Source organism: Amblyomma americanum, chromosome 4, assembly GCF_052857255.1.
Source record: "Amblyomma americanum isolate KBUSLIRL-KWMA chromosome 4, ASM5285725v1, whole genome shotgun sequence".
Taxonomy (NCBI): Eukaryota; Metazoa; Arthropoda; class Arachnida; order Ixodida; family Ixodidae; genus Amblyomma; species Amblyomma americanum.
The window spans coordinates 17,668,084-17,681,554 of NC_135500.1; the positions used below are offsets into that span (position 1 = coordinate 17,668,084).

The window sequence follows — 13,471 nt, forward strand, 5'->3', positions numbered from 1 at the left end:
GGGCTGTTGCAGTGAGTCACTGCTCTTGATTGTAATTAGTTCCTTCTAGATGGGTGATACTTACCTCTCTCCGAATGATATTAATAATGAGGTTCAGGGTCAGTCTAACCATTTTTCAGTGCTATGTTTGAATATTCAGTCTGTTCGCGATAAACATGACATTTTACGTGCATTCCTTGAACAGTTTAAATTCATGTTCTCTGTGGTAATGCTTACTGAGACATGGGTCAAAGACAAAGTTGATTGTCCTGAGCTGCTCAACTATCAGTCTTACTTCCTAAACAGAACAAGCAGAAGAGGTGGAGGCGTTTCTTTGTTTGTGCTTGATAGTGTTCAGTGTGAAAGGGTTGATGAGATTACTTCGGTTACACCTGATTATGAGGTGCTCTCAGTTTGTAGCAATAAGAACCTCTTCACTGTTGTGTATCGCCCCCCGAATGGTTGTGTTGGGAACTTTTTTCACTATATGGAGCATGTTTTTCAATTTGCCACTGAATATAATTACACTGTATATACAGGTGGTGATTTCAATGTCGACATGCATGAAAATACACCCAGAAAGTCACGACTATCATTACTAATGGAATCATATTGTGTTGTAAACGTTGTGGCATTACCTACACGCATAACACCCACTACGGCAACACTTCTTGATTTGCTGATTACAAATAACGCAACAAATGTGCTCTCAACCGGGGTTATTAATTATGCTATTAGTGACCACCTGCCTGTTTACATCGTATGTAATAGTGTGCCTGTATTAAAATCAACCTGTAAACAAACAAATGTAAAAATACAGCAGATCACCCCAACCACGTTAGAAACATTTAGACGCAAAATAATGAATGTCAACTGGGAACCAGTTTTTGCTGCATTGACTGCTGACATAGCGTTTAGTTGTTTTCTGAAGATATTCGCTTGTATATATCGTAACAGTTTTCCGTACAAAGATGTAAAGAAACCAAAACGAGCTCGTAAACCCTGGATTACCTCGCATATTCTTCGAATGATTGCCAGGAAAAATTCCCTCTATCAGAAATTCTTACAAAGTCGCAGTCCAGAATTGTGGGCAACGTTCACGAGGTACCGAAACAAACTGAAGTTAACTTTAAGAAAAGCGAAGAATGCATATCACCTTAACAAGTTCGCTGGTCTGACCGATCAAAAGAAAGTTTGGAATAGGTTGAATCGAGTCTTGAACCCTAACTCTACAAATACAATTGACAGTATTACAATGGAAGGCATTAGTTATAGTGGACTCGCACTCGCAAATAAGTTTAATAGCTATTTCAGTGGACTTGTTGATAGTGAACACAACAATATGGCATTGGATTACGTTATGAATCATACATGTAACAGTATTTTTATAACATGTTGTGACGAAAATGGGGTGCTTAATATATATAAAGGCATGAACAATACAAACAGTGAAGATGCTTTTGGACTGAAAATGAAACCTGTTATGTACGTCTTGGACATTATCTGCCCAATTTTAACTTATATTTATAACTTATCTTTGACTACCGGCATTTTCCCTTCGGGCATGAAAATAGCAAAAGTAGTTGTTCTTTATAAAGGTGGTTCGAAAAACGATCTTGGTAATTATAGACCAGTGTCTATATTGCCTATTTTTTCTAAGGGCTTGGAAAAAACAATACATTTACGACTTTCCAATTTTCTTGAAAAATACAACGTGATAACTCCAAGATAGTTTGGATTTAGACCTAAGTCTTCTACTGAAATGGCTCTCTTGAAGCAAAAAGAAATAATCTTAAATAACATTGAATGTAAACAAATAACCCTTGGAATATACATAGATTTCTCCAAAGTCTTCGATAGGATTCATCACGAAACTCTTCTTCTTAAACTTTCTGCATACGGTGTCCGGAACAAAGCACTATCTCTTATCACCAGCTATTTAACTGACCGATATCAGTACGTTTCTATAGATAATCATCGCTCTACTTACAATAAAATAAAGCATGGTGTACCTCAAGGTAGTATTCCTTGGTCCCTTATTATTTAATGTATATATTAATGATTTAGTACAGATTGACTCCGAAACAGAATACGTAATTTACGCTGACGACACTACTTTATTTCTGACCGGCACCAACGCGAATGATATAGTAGAAAAGGCTAATAGCGTGTTGGGAAAACTTAACTCATGGTCTGAAAAAAAATTCCCTGCTAATAAACACACGGAAAACGAAGGCGATATTTTTTAGAGCTAAAAATGTCAAATGGGTTGTACATACAGTTTTAGTATTGGGTGGTAATATAATAGAAATAACTAATGCTGTAAAAACACTTGGCGTTCACTTCAATGAATTTATGTTATGGGACTACCACATCGAGCAAATGGAGAGTAAGCTAGCTCGCGTTGTCGGCATACTCAGAAGGTTAAAGTGCATGATACCTACTAGGACAAAACTTGTTATTTACCATGCCCTCTTTGACTCTCATGTTAAATATTGTCATTTGGTTTGGGGTACAACGACGCAAACTAATATTCAAAAGGTTTTGACATTACAAAAAAATGCAGTCAGAGCAATTGCGGGTGCCACATACTTAGCACATACGAGTGCTCTATTTGCAAAATACCGCATTATGGATGCAAGGGTTATTCATCAGTATCGTGTAATTCAGCAGTACAAATTTCAGGTACATAGTGACACCACATTTTTTTCTGACCTTGCGAATCTACGGGAAAATACCGCTGTTCACAACACAAGACATTACGAATATTGGTATGTACCTTGTCCACGCACAAATTACGGTTTTCAAACACTCAGGTATGTGTTGCCATCTTTCCTTAATAGAAATGCTTTCACTAATCAATCCATTCTTTCCGTTTCATATAACGCTGTCAGAAATATGTTCTTACAAAACAATGAATCATATCCAACTGTAAAATAAGCTAAGTATCCATGTGCTGTGATTAAACTATCATTTGCGTGTGTGTAACAGTACCGAGACTATTCTGGTGATCTGTTATGAAGATATTGTACATATTTGTTATTTCATGCATTCTCTTGTTATTGTTTTGCTGCTGCCTGTCATCGCCGTGCCAAGCCGCTACGGGAGATGAGAGCTTTGTCAAGCCGCGTGCGCGGCTTTTTTTCCTTTCTCCTCAGCCATTGTACATGACTGAAATAAATGCAAAATAAAATAAAATAAAATAAATAAATAAAACTATTGAAACAGGCAGGTATACATGGTATTGACGCGCGCGTTTTCCATACCGAGTTGAGAAGCGAGGAATGCAGTAACGGTATTTTGACCTTAAATCACGTGCAGGAGCATCATATGGAATGATGAATTGATGTACCAGTAATGTTTTAATGCAACAATTTCTGTTTAGAGAGCGTCAAAACTTCTTAGCTGTAGTCTTCCAAATATATCGATGTCATACCAACGGACAGGTCGCAGGAAGTATTCTTTAGAAGTGAACACACAAGTGAATTCACACTATGCTGCCAGCGAACCGAGCAGTGACAGTTAACAATGATTCTCTGTCTAAGCACAATATACGCTACAGCATATGTAACACAATAACGGAAAGAAAAAGACGCAAAATATCTGTTATTATACAGCACACACGATGCAGCACAAAGCCTTTGGAAAACAAAAGAGAAGGCAAGCGTAGCAGAAGGAAATGAAAGGTGGGTGGCAACATTAAGAACTATTAGACGATAAGCTGACTGGGGTTGAAGCAGCTGGATAGGACCGGCTTAATTCGAGAAATACTGAGAGACCGTGCAGCTGTGGGCGTAGTCAAGCAGATGATGATGACATAAAGAAAATCACCTTGTTCTTCTTTGATACGATGTTCACGAAGGTGATCATTCAGGCCCTTTCCGCTATGGCTTACACATTTCTTTACGGAAATGATTGATAATAAAATCATGATGATAATAAAACCCGTACATTAAAATAATTTTGTTTCATTTTTATTCACAATCACGCTTTTTTGCAGTGCCTGGTCTTCTCAATGTCCATAGGTTCTCCTGTTTATGCTTAGCTGAGAAAATAACTGCGACATATGCGCGTTGTGCAATCTTCTTTAAGCAAATGAACAAGCCGTGAGTGTACGGGACGACGGCTAACTTCCGATTATTTGCCTCAAGTGGAGGTGAGGCAGGTTGAGGGGAACAAATTTCTAGGCGAAGGATTTCGGCAGTATTTAAGGGCATGCACACTAATCACCACTTCAGTTAGCCTCTGCACTTGTTCAACAAAGCTTACGACCACAAGCTGTAGACAGGAATTTGTTAAGGCATTTTGGAAGCATAACCTTTGAATTCCCAACTTGAGCAGTTTGTAATACGTATAATCATACAGGGGCAGGCGGTTTTAGGCGCGAGGTGGTTATCTTTCGTAAAAAGTCCGACATAATAGAACCGAACATTATACACAGGCAATCATTTGTAGCCAATTTTTATTTTTTTCCTGCCACTGCTGCTAAGCTATTGTACAAGTGTTTTTTGAACTGCTGTTTTGAAATGCCTTGTGAAGTGACAAAACAGTTGAGAGATTTTAAACAGGAAATGCGAGATGTGCGCAGTGCATTAGAGAAATAGCTTCGAAAGCAATATAAAGACCTGAAAAAATCCGTAGATTTCTTTAGTGAACTGTTTGATGCTGTGGCTGAGCGCTGTGCAAAATTAGAAAAGGAAGACTCAGCGCTAAAGAAAGAAAATGCCTAGCTATCACAGGAATGAAAAGGACTGAAACAACAACTATCTGACCTTGAAGACCGGGTGACAAACCAAGAACAGTACTCAAGGAACCGGAACATTGAGATTAAACCCGTTCCGGTCAGTGACGACCAGAGCCTACCTTCAATCTTGAGCAAACTAGGAGACGTCATAAGTGAACCCATTTCTGATTCCGATGTGGACTTGTGCCATCGTGTGCCAATGAAAGACAAGGTTCAAACTGAAGGCACAGCGCACGAAGGACGGGACAGAGAAAGAGACAAGCACAGCGCTGACTTACGACTAACAGGCTTTATTGCTCGCATGCAATAAATAGACAAAAAGGAGCACAATCAACAGATAGAACAACATCAGTGATGATTGCCAAAAAACACACAACAACAAAAGCACACAACACACCCTGCACTTAGCGTTGTGTTTGTCTCTTTCGTAGTCCCGTCCTTCGTGCGTTTGCCGTCAGTTTGAATCACATCTGCGGAACGCGGACACTCGTGCGTGATCGCCGTGAAGAATGAAGCGCAAAATACGGACGAGGGACAGAAAAGAGGACACAATTAGGCTTGCGCAGGGTTGTGCAAGCGACCCTGTGATGACAGTCCATCACGCACTTACACGCTCGCTCAAGTTGCAAAGAGTTGAAACAAGGGCTTGGACGCCGTGTCTCCCGCCGCCGTGTTCGTGTTATGGGCCATCTTGAGCCCATAGGCCGCAACTTCTAGCAGGACTCCGTTCAGAGGAACTATCAGTCCATCATGACTCGCACCTTGCTCCGGAGCTTACGCCTTAGCGTAAAATCTTCGTGGAATTCTCGAGGTGCCTTTGAGACAACAACATCCTGAGCCCTGGAGTGGTGCTGGCTGCTCCAGTTCGAACGAAATTCTGATTGGCTCTGAGAAGCGCATTTCCTATTGGTTGCAAAAAGATTCCCCAGAATACTGGGTGAAAGGATTTAAGGGCGAGCTTTTGGCGCGAACGTGGAGAGCGGAGGGCAGGTCGCTGGTGATCGCCCGTGCAATAAAGTACATCATGTCCCGAAGAAGTTGTCCAGTCTGTTCCGCAATGTGTCGACGGAAACTGCGCATTGTCCGCCCACTTTTTGCACATCTATTGCTTCGCGGTTCACAACAAATCATTGGAAGTTAGCGCTTGTGTGCATTCATTCTAGTCGTTCTCTGGTGTTTCGCTATTTTTAGTCACACGACTAACGTATAGTGGATGAAGCCGTTCTGCACCGGCACGTCTGCGCAGCGTCGACCCCCAAAATGGGGTGGGGCGCGCATGGCACGTTCTCTCAGTGAATGGCAGTTTATCAAAAACCCTCGAGAGAGAAGCATACAACAGCTGTATCTTGCCGGTACTATACTATGGGGCAGAAACGTGGAGGCTAACGAAAAGTGTTAAGGACGACGCAGCGAGCTATGGAAAGAAAAATTAGAGGTGTAACGCTGAGACCGGAAGCGGGCAGTGGATGCCGGAACAGACGCCGGTTAACGACATCGTAGTCGACATCAAGCGGAATAAATGGGCTTGTGCACGGCATGTAATGCGAAGGAAAGATAAGCGCTGGTCTTTAAGGGTAACGGAGTGGATTCCAAGAGAACGCAAGCGTAGCAGCGTGCGGCAGAAAGTTAGGAGGCCGGAAGAGATTAAGAGGTTTGCAGGCAAAGGGTGGCTGCAGCTGGCAAAGGACAGGATTAATTGGAGAGACATGGGAGAGGCTCAAAATGCTGAGCCTACAATGTTGCTCAGCTGGCCGTTCCTGAGCGGAAATCAAATCCCGTTCACTCGTCTTTGATCAAGCACTATTAAGATCCTCCATGCTAAATAGGCAGGACACAAACGCGGCTCTCCAGAAGAACCGGTAAGTCAACAAGCACTAACAGGGAATATTCGTATGTGATTACTATAATTATAATTCTTCGTGGCCCTTTAATATTAAAACAAGAATGAAGGAAAAAATGTTGCTGAAAATTGGTTTTTTGGGAGAAAGGAAATACCCGCCGTGGTGGCCCAGTGGTTAGTGTGTTCGGCTACTGACCCGGAGTTGCGGGGTTCGAAGCCGACCGCGGCGGCTGCGTTTTTATGGAGGAAAAACGCTAAGGCGCCCGTGTGCTGTGCGATTTCAGTGCACGTTAAAGATCCCCAGGTGGTCGAAATTATTCCGGAGCCCTCCACTGCGGAACCTCTTCCGTCCCTTCTTTCTCTCCCTCCTTCATCCATTCCATTACGGCGCTGTTCAGGTGTCCAATGATCTCCCGCCGCGGTGGCTCAGTGGTTAGGGCGCTCGACTACTGATCCGGAGTTCCCGGGTTCGAACCCGACCGCGGCGGCTGCGTTTTTATGGAGGAAAAACGCTAAGGCGCCCGTGTGCTGTGCGATTTCAGTGCACGTTAAAGATCCCCAGGTGGCCGAAATTATTCCGGAGCCCTCCACTGCGGAACCTCTTCCGTCCCTTCTTTCACTCCCTCCTTCATCCATTCCATTACGGCGCGGTTCAGGTGTCCAATGATCTCCCGCCGCGGTGGCTCAGTGGTTAGGGCGCTCGACTACTGATCCGGAGTTCCCGGGTTCGAACCCGACCGCGGCGGCTGCGTTTTTATGGAGGAAAAACGCTAAGGCGCCCGTGTACTGTGCGATGTCAGTGCACGTTAAAGATCCCCAGGTGGTCGAAATTATTCCGGAGCCCTCCACTACGGCACCTCTTCTTCCGTTCTTCTTTCACTCCCTCCTTTATCCCTTCCCTAACGGCGCGGTTCAGGTGTCCAACGATATATGAGACAGATACTGCGCCATTTCCTTTCCCCAAAAGAACAATTATTAATCATTATTATTAGGAAATAAAATGGAGCAGTACGTGTCTCACATTTCGGCGGACACCTGAACCGCGCCGTAAGGGAAGGGATAAAGGAGGGAGTGAAAGAAGAAAGGAAGAATGAGGTGCCGTAGTGGAGGGCTCCGGGATAATTTCGACCTCCTGGGGATCTTTAACGTGCACTGACATCGCACGGCACATGGGTGCCTTTGCGTTTCGCCTCCATCGAAATCCGGCCGCCGCGGTCGGGTTCGAACCCGGGTACTCCAGATCAGTAACCGAGTGCCCTTACCACTGAGCGACCACGGTGGGCTAGCGGGTATAAAACGACAGGGAGAGGACAGAAAAGGGTAAAGAAAGAGGGGAGTGATAGAAAGGATTGGCCGCGAACGGCAACATACGCGATGTATCAATACACAAAATATTACAGGATTGCATGCACTTAACTCTGCCTAAGAGGGGAAATGCGGAAGGCTTCCTCTTTCCTTCCTTTCTATTTCAATTTTTCATTTTTTTTATTTTCAAGGTTTATTTTTATTTAATTTTTTTCATCCTTATTATTTTATTTTGTATCTTTTCTTTTTATTCTTTTATTTACGCTTACTTTTTCCGTTTTTAATTTTTTACTTTTCCGTCGCTATCATGATCGCTACCGCGGTCACTGTCGCTGTGATCACTATCATCGCTTTCAGTATTGCTATCTTCATCACTATCAATATATACTTTTATATCCATCACTCTTAGCAGCCACAATGATCACTATCACTACCATCACTACAACCATCTCTTGGACTGTCACTATCAGTAGCTATCGTTACCACGGTCACTATTTTTTACTCTCTGCTCTCATTACATATAGGTTGCGTAAGGACTCTGGCTTAATCAACTTCTACATTTAATTCAATTACTATACAACTTATGATTGACAGTTCATGCGGACAACTTCCGCCTACAGCTTGCGTCCACGCCGCTCACGACCCAAGAAAGACTTACGCCTTTCTGAGGTCGTGAGTGGCGCGGCTTCTGTGAGTTCTGTGAGCGCACGTGCTTGGGGAGCGGCCGGTCGCGGTACACGCGATGTTTTCCTCGCTGCTACTTCAATAGTCTGGCCTCAGGACAATTCCAGCTTTTCCTTCATTCGTAACGGAAATAATTGCAAACCCAGAGAGGCAGAGATTCCTGCAGCCGAGGACGCCTTGAAAGCTCCTCGGGAATTCAGGGGAACAGGAGCGACCACGCCGGCAGTGATATGCGGTAAAATAATGCATTCAGGCAACTGCATGCAATGCGCTTGACCAACTCACCGACGTGCAACGTCCCAGCGTGGACGCCTATTGTGGCTGGCACTGCCCCTTTACTCCGTACGATGGCTTCCAGCTCGGACTGTGTGCTGCATGAAAAAAAAAAAACCCACTGCGTCCACAATGACAGAACGCGATGAAAAAAAACAGAAAATGAACGAGGAAAAGTAACAGCGCTTTTTGAAGACGGGACAGAGAACGGGACAGACACTGGTGCTGAGCTGACAAGCAAAATGATGTGTTGTCAACATTGAAGCAGAATATAAAGGACACCTGGAGAGCATGATAAGAGCAATAACAAGAAAAAGGAAGGAAAAAGTGGGGACCACATGGCATGCACTCAGGAAGAATTATCCATGGTCACTGATTAAGATAAGCATGTTCTTGAGGAAACAAGACTGTTGACGGGCTGCTGATGCATGATTCATTTGCATTTTGTATTTGCAGGCTTCGGAAATGAGCATGGAGGTCTTCTATTTATATCTATAGATGATGGCGGTAAGAATAAAAAAACTTCACACTTGTCGCATTCTGCACAATGCATGGCACGATGATTTTTTGCGACTTGTTCTCGATAGATTTTCTGCGCTGGATAAGTATCGGCATTTTCAAAACCATCATTATACAAGGAGCCAACATGTCCAAAATATTTCGCCCTTTTATGGCCGCACTAACTTCTTTAAGTGCGCCTTTTTCGCATCATATCATTGGAGTTTGGAATTCCTCAGCAGGCAACGTACGTTCATTATCATTAGAAGAAATTTACTACACCTTGCATAATGTTGTATGATTGATTCTTTTCCTATTTGTATTGTCCTTTGTACTGTTGTTTCTATGTATTCTACCTCACTCCTACAATATTCTCGCCAGAGACTGTAGTATAAATGCGTAAATAAATGAATAAATAAATAAGCAAATAAATACGTAATAAAAATTAGAGGTCTCTGCGGCTACTCGCATTGGAAGAATGCGAAAACGTTGACACCTCCTCGACACTGGTTGCCTTTCAAATCTGGCGCCAGAGTTGTGTTCTCGTTCACGTGATTTACTGGTTATCGATTAAAGGGGCTGTGAAAGGGGGTCTTAACAAAAATGCCATGTGCCCAGGATGCTACAGGACGCCGCTTCACAAATATCCCCCAGCAAGAATTCTTTAGATGCGTTTTGCGGAAGCTGAGTTATCTGTAGTCGAAATTTGAATTTCCGCGTCTTGGCGCCTTTCTCTCCCCTCTCGTCACTTTTTGTACGCTGAAATGTCGGCGCTCCTCCGCCGGACTCTCGCACTCGCTCCTTCCGCCGGCTGCCGAGGCGCGTGAACCAATGCTAGCAGTCCGCTGCTGACGTAAACGAGCGCGGATTCGGGCGAAAGCGCAACACCGCAGGTCGCCGCTAGGCGCGGAAGCTGTAGTTTTATAAATTGTATTGTAAATTATCGACTCGCTTTTGAGGTCTCGTACGCGGCATGAACGCACTTTGGTCTGCACTTTACACAATGCGAGCATTTTATAGACAACCTCAGTCATCCCCTTCAAGTTGCGCGCCCGCCATCGCATACTACTGCGTTTTCTGCTTCTTTCTTTCTTCGAGCAGGTACAGACTGGACCAGCCTACACTATGCCATCGTCGCCATCGCCTCGTCACTTGCTTTTAAAGACTGTGGAACTGATCGTCTTCAATGCCAAATAATCATCGCGGTGGGCACGCAGAGCCAGGAAGGTAATTGGGAGGAAGTGCAGGGGGATCACGGGTGCTTTTCTGCTGCTGCTGGGCGTGAGAAGTGAAGGACCGGGCAAGCTGTCGGAATTCTTGGGCATTAGTTGCGGCTTGAGAAAGAGTTGTAAATTCGGAAGCATCAGGGCAGTAAAGTAGAATGGTGTCCATTGTGCAAGAAGGCTCACGGCCGTACTCATAATTCACTTTCATTCATTTTATTTCAAAGATAATTTACAACGAATTTACTTTGAATTAACCTTAAATCACCGTTAATATAGTTACTGCACAATTAATTCACATTTAAATTAGATTCATTCAATTTTAGTTTATCTTATTTCACTAATAATTCACAATAATGTACCTTTATTTACATTCAAATCACGATTAATTGACGTTTATTCACAATTAATTTACCTTATTTCACATTAATTCACTCTTCACACTTTCGATAATCATTATCATTGATTACATATCAATTAAGTGCACATTTTCCCTCATTTAATCTCAGTATTCATTTCAGACTTCCAGAATTGGCGCCGCGCGTTGGCTCCTCCCACAGTTCCGGTCACGTACACCCACACTTCCGGCATTTTCAAATTTGTCGCCACATTTGATCTGGCCTTGCTCACTTTTGGACATATTTGGCTATAATTAATTAACTATTCAATAGATTTTGAACACCTTTCATCGCGCAACATCCTCACATCATCCTCTTTCGATTACAGCCACACGTTTGACGCTACCTCTTCTGAGCTGCTTACAACTGCGGCCGACACATCCTGCGGACACGATTCCCGCCGACACAGCCAATTGAAGCCTTCGCTTCAATAAATATGTCTGGCGTGAGTTCTCACGTAGACGGTCGTTGAAGAACCGTCCCGTCACACCAATGTAGACACGGCCCCGTGACGTTGGAATCTAGTACACTACACCAATTTAACAAACTTGTTCTGGTGCTTTCGATGATGATGATGATGACCTCAGGCTTTTCTGACAGCCTTTTTTCTTTCTCTTTCTTCGTTCACTTTTTCCGCAGCCCTCATAGTTTATATCGGGCGGAAAAGAAAAACCTCACGCCCGCTTTGCTCACTATCTTTTTGAGGTTGTGCGAAACTGCATGCACGTATACGGGATACACGCTGTTTTCTTCATGACCATCCCGTCAACATTGGTGCGCTTGCCCCTTCGGATTCTGGACTCAGCATGCAAACATTCAGCAAAGCTTGGCTAGATCTCCATGGGGTACCCTGCAGTGGTTGGCCTATCAACCTGCGTGAGGTGGTGGTGGTAGTGGTTTCTTATTAAAATAATAGTAAAAAGGAAGGAAAAGATTTTTGCTAGCCCCGGCATCTGCCATGGATACTGAAGCACCGAGATGGGGCAGCGGAAATAAAGGCTGGCAGGCAGAATGAAGAAATTAAATGAAAGAGGTGAGAGGACAGGCAGAGAGGATAGGGGGAGAAGTAATATATACAAACTATTACACAATAAGAAATGTGTCCAGGTTGTGCGCGTGATCAGTTCATTTTAGAGGAAATAAAACATAAGCGCACAGCACTGTTTTGGCTACAACTGGAGTAGGGCGTCCAGGTATTAATCCTTCAAGGTAAAACTCGCGGAGCGTTCGGTCACAGCGTGTGACTACCTGACGGAGAACAGACGGGACGTCAAGCCTGTGTGTTCGAGGAATGCACAGAGGCTCACCAAAGTTCGCTCACGAGTGCGCGCACTGCCCTGCGGCCACAATAGCGTCTTGATGGAGTCTGGTAGTATGCCCTGCGCCCTATAGGCCGCAATCATATCGCGACGAGCATCGGCGAACGCGGCACAGTGAAGGAGCAGGTGTTCTAGTGTTTCCACTGCACCGCATCCGTCACACACATCACACGTCGCGATTCCGTGACGCTCCCGTCGTTCCCCGGGCCACACACAGCCAATGCGCGCGCAGATGATCATTACACGTTTTTACCGTGTAAGTGCGCAACAGCCAGTGATACTGTCGATGCGCTCACCTCCTGCGATCGTGAGTCGGGGTGCTGCTTTCGGAAATTGTCATGGATGGTCGCACGCGCGTCCTCCAGCGCAAGGGGCAGACCTCTGGCAGGTAGTTGGTGTGCAGCGGTCGCGAGGTCGTAAGCTTCTTCGTTGCCGGCGATGCCGCAGTGACCGGGCACCCACTGTGCACGCACGGCACATCCTCTCTGCGCGAGGCGCTCGATACGCGAGCGAATTTCCCGCACTAGTGGGGCACCGCGGGCGTTAGATTGCAGGCGGCTGAGGGCGGCGCGGGAGTCTCACAGAAGAGCACTCCTGGGCGGCGGTGGGCCGAGGGTGAGCAGCAGGTCCAGCCCGAGCCGGATGCCCATCACCTCCGCAATGGTGGAGGAGCCCAGGAAGGTTGCGTGTTGCTGGCTCTGCAGTCGCAGGGCGGGGATGGTAGCCGCCGCTGCAAGCGAGCAGCTGTCGCTGGACACTGAGCCGTCGGTGTACACGAGGAGATGGTCCTGGAGCTCCTCGTGTATGACGGCTCTGGCCAGCTGCTGCCCAGCACAGAGGGGTGTGCTACACTTTCCCTCAATGCCGACGATCTCTCGCTGGACCTCCGAGGCAGCAGGCCAGGGCGCGCAGGAGCCATAGGGGGGGGGGGGGGGGGGGGGGACCTTGAGTGAATTGCTCATACTCGAGCAGCGCCGCGCCCATTCCTGAGCGCGGGTGCGAGCGCATACGCTGCAGCAGCGAGCCGCCGTCCGGTGCGCGGTGAAGCCGGTCGATGTGATTCTGTGCCCTGCGCGCAGCTTGGAGCTCAAGTGGCCACGCTCCTGCCTTGCCCAACATTGCGGCGCACTGCGCGTTTTTGGGCAGGCCTAACCACAAGCGCAGGGACTTGCGGTGCTGGAGCTCGAGTTTCTTCCAGCACGGCTTGC

At 45.5% G+C, this 13,471-nt stretch overlaps 1 protein-coding gene across 2 annotated transcripts in view; it reads right to left on the bottom strand.

Annotated features, from left to right (window-relative positions):
- Positions 1-13,471, bottom strand: part of LOC144127807 (uncharacterized) — a 1,292,097-nt gene that overhangs the window by 1,203,623 nt on the left and 75,003 nt on the right. For both annotated transcript variants that reach the window (XM_077660737.1, XM_077660738.1), the window contains exon 4: positions 8,838-8,923. In XM_077660737.1, the coding sequence (XP_077516863.1) occupies positions 8,838-8,923 (86 nt within the window). The remainder of the gene's footprint in view (positions 1-8,837; positions 8,924-13,471) is intronic.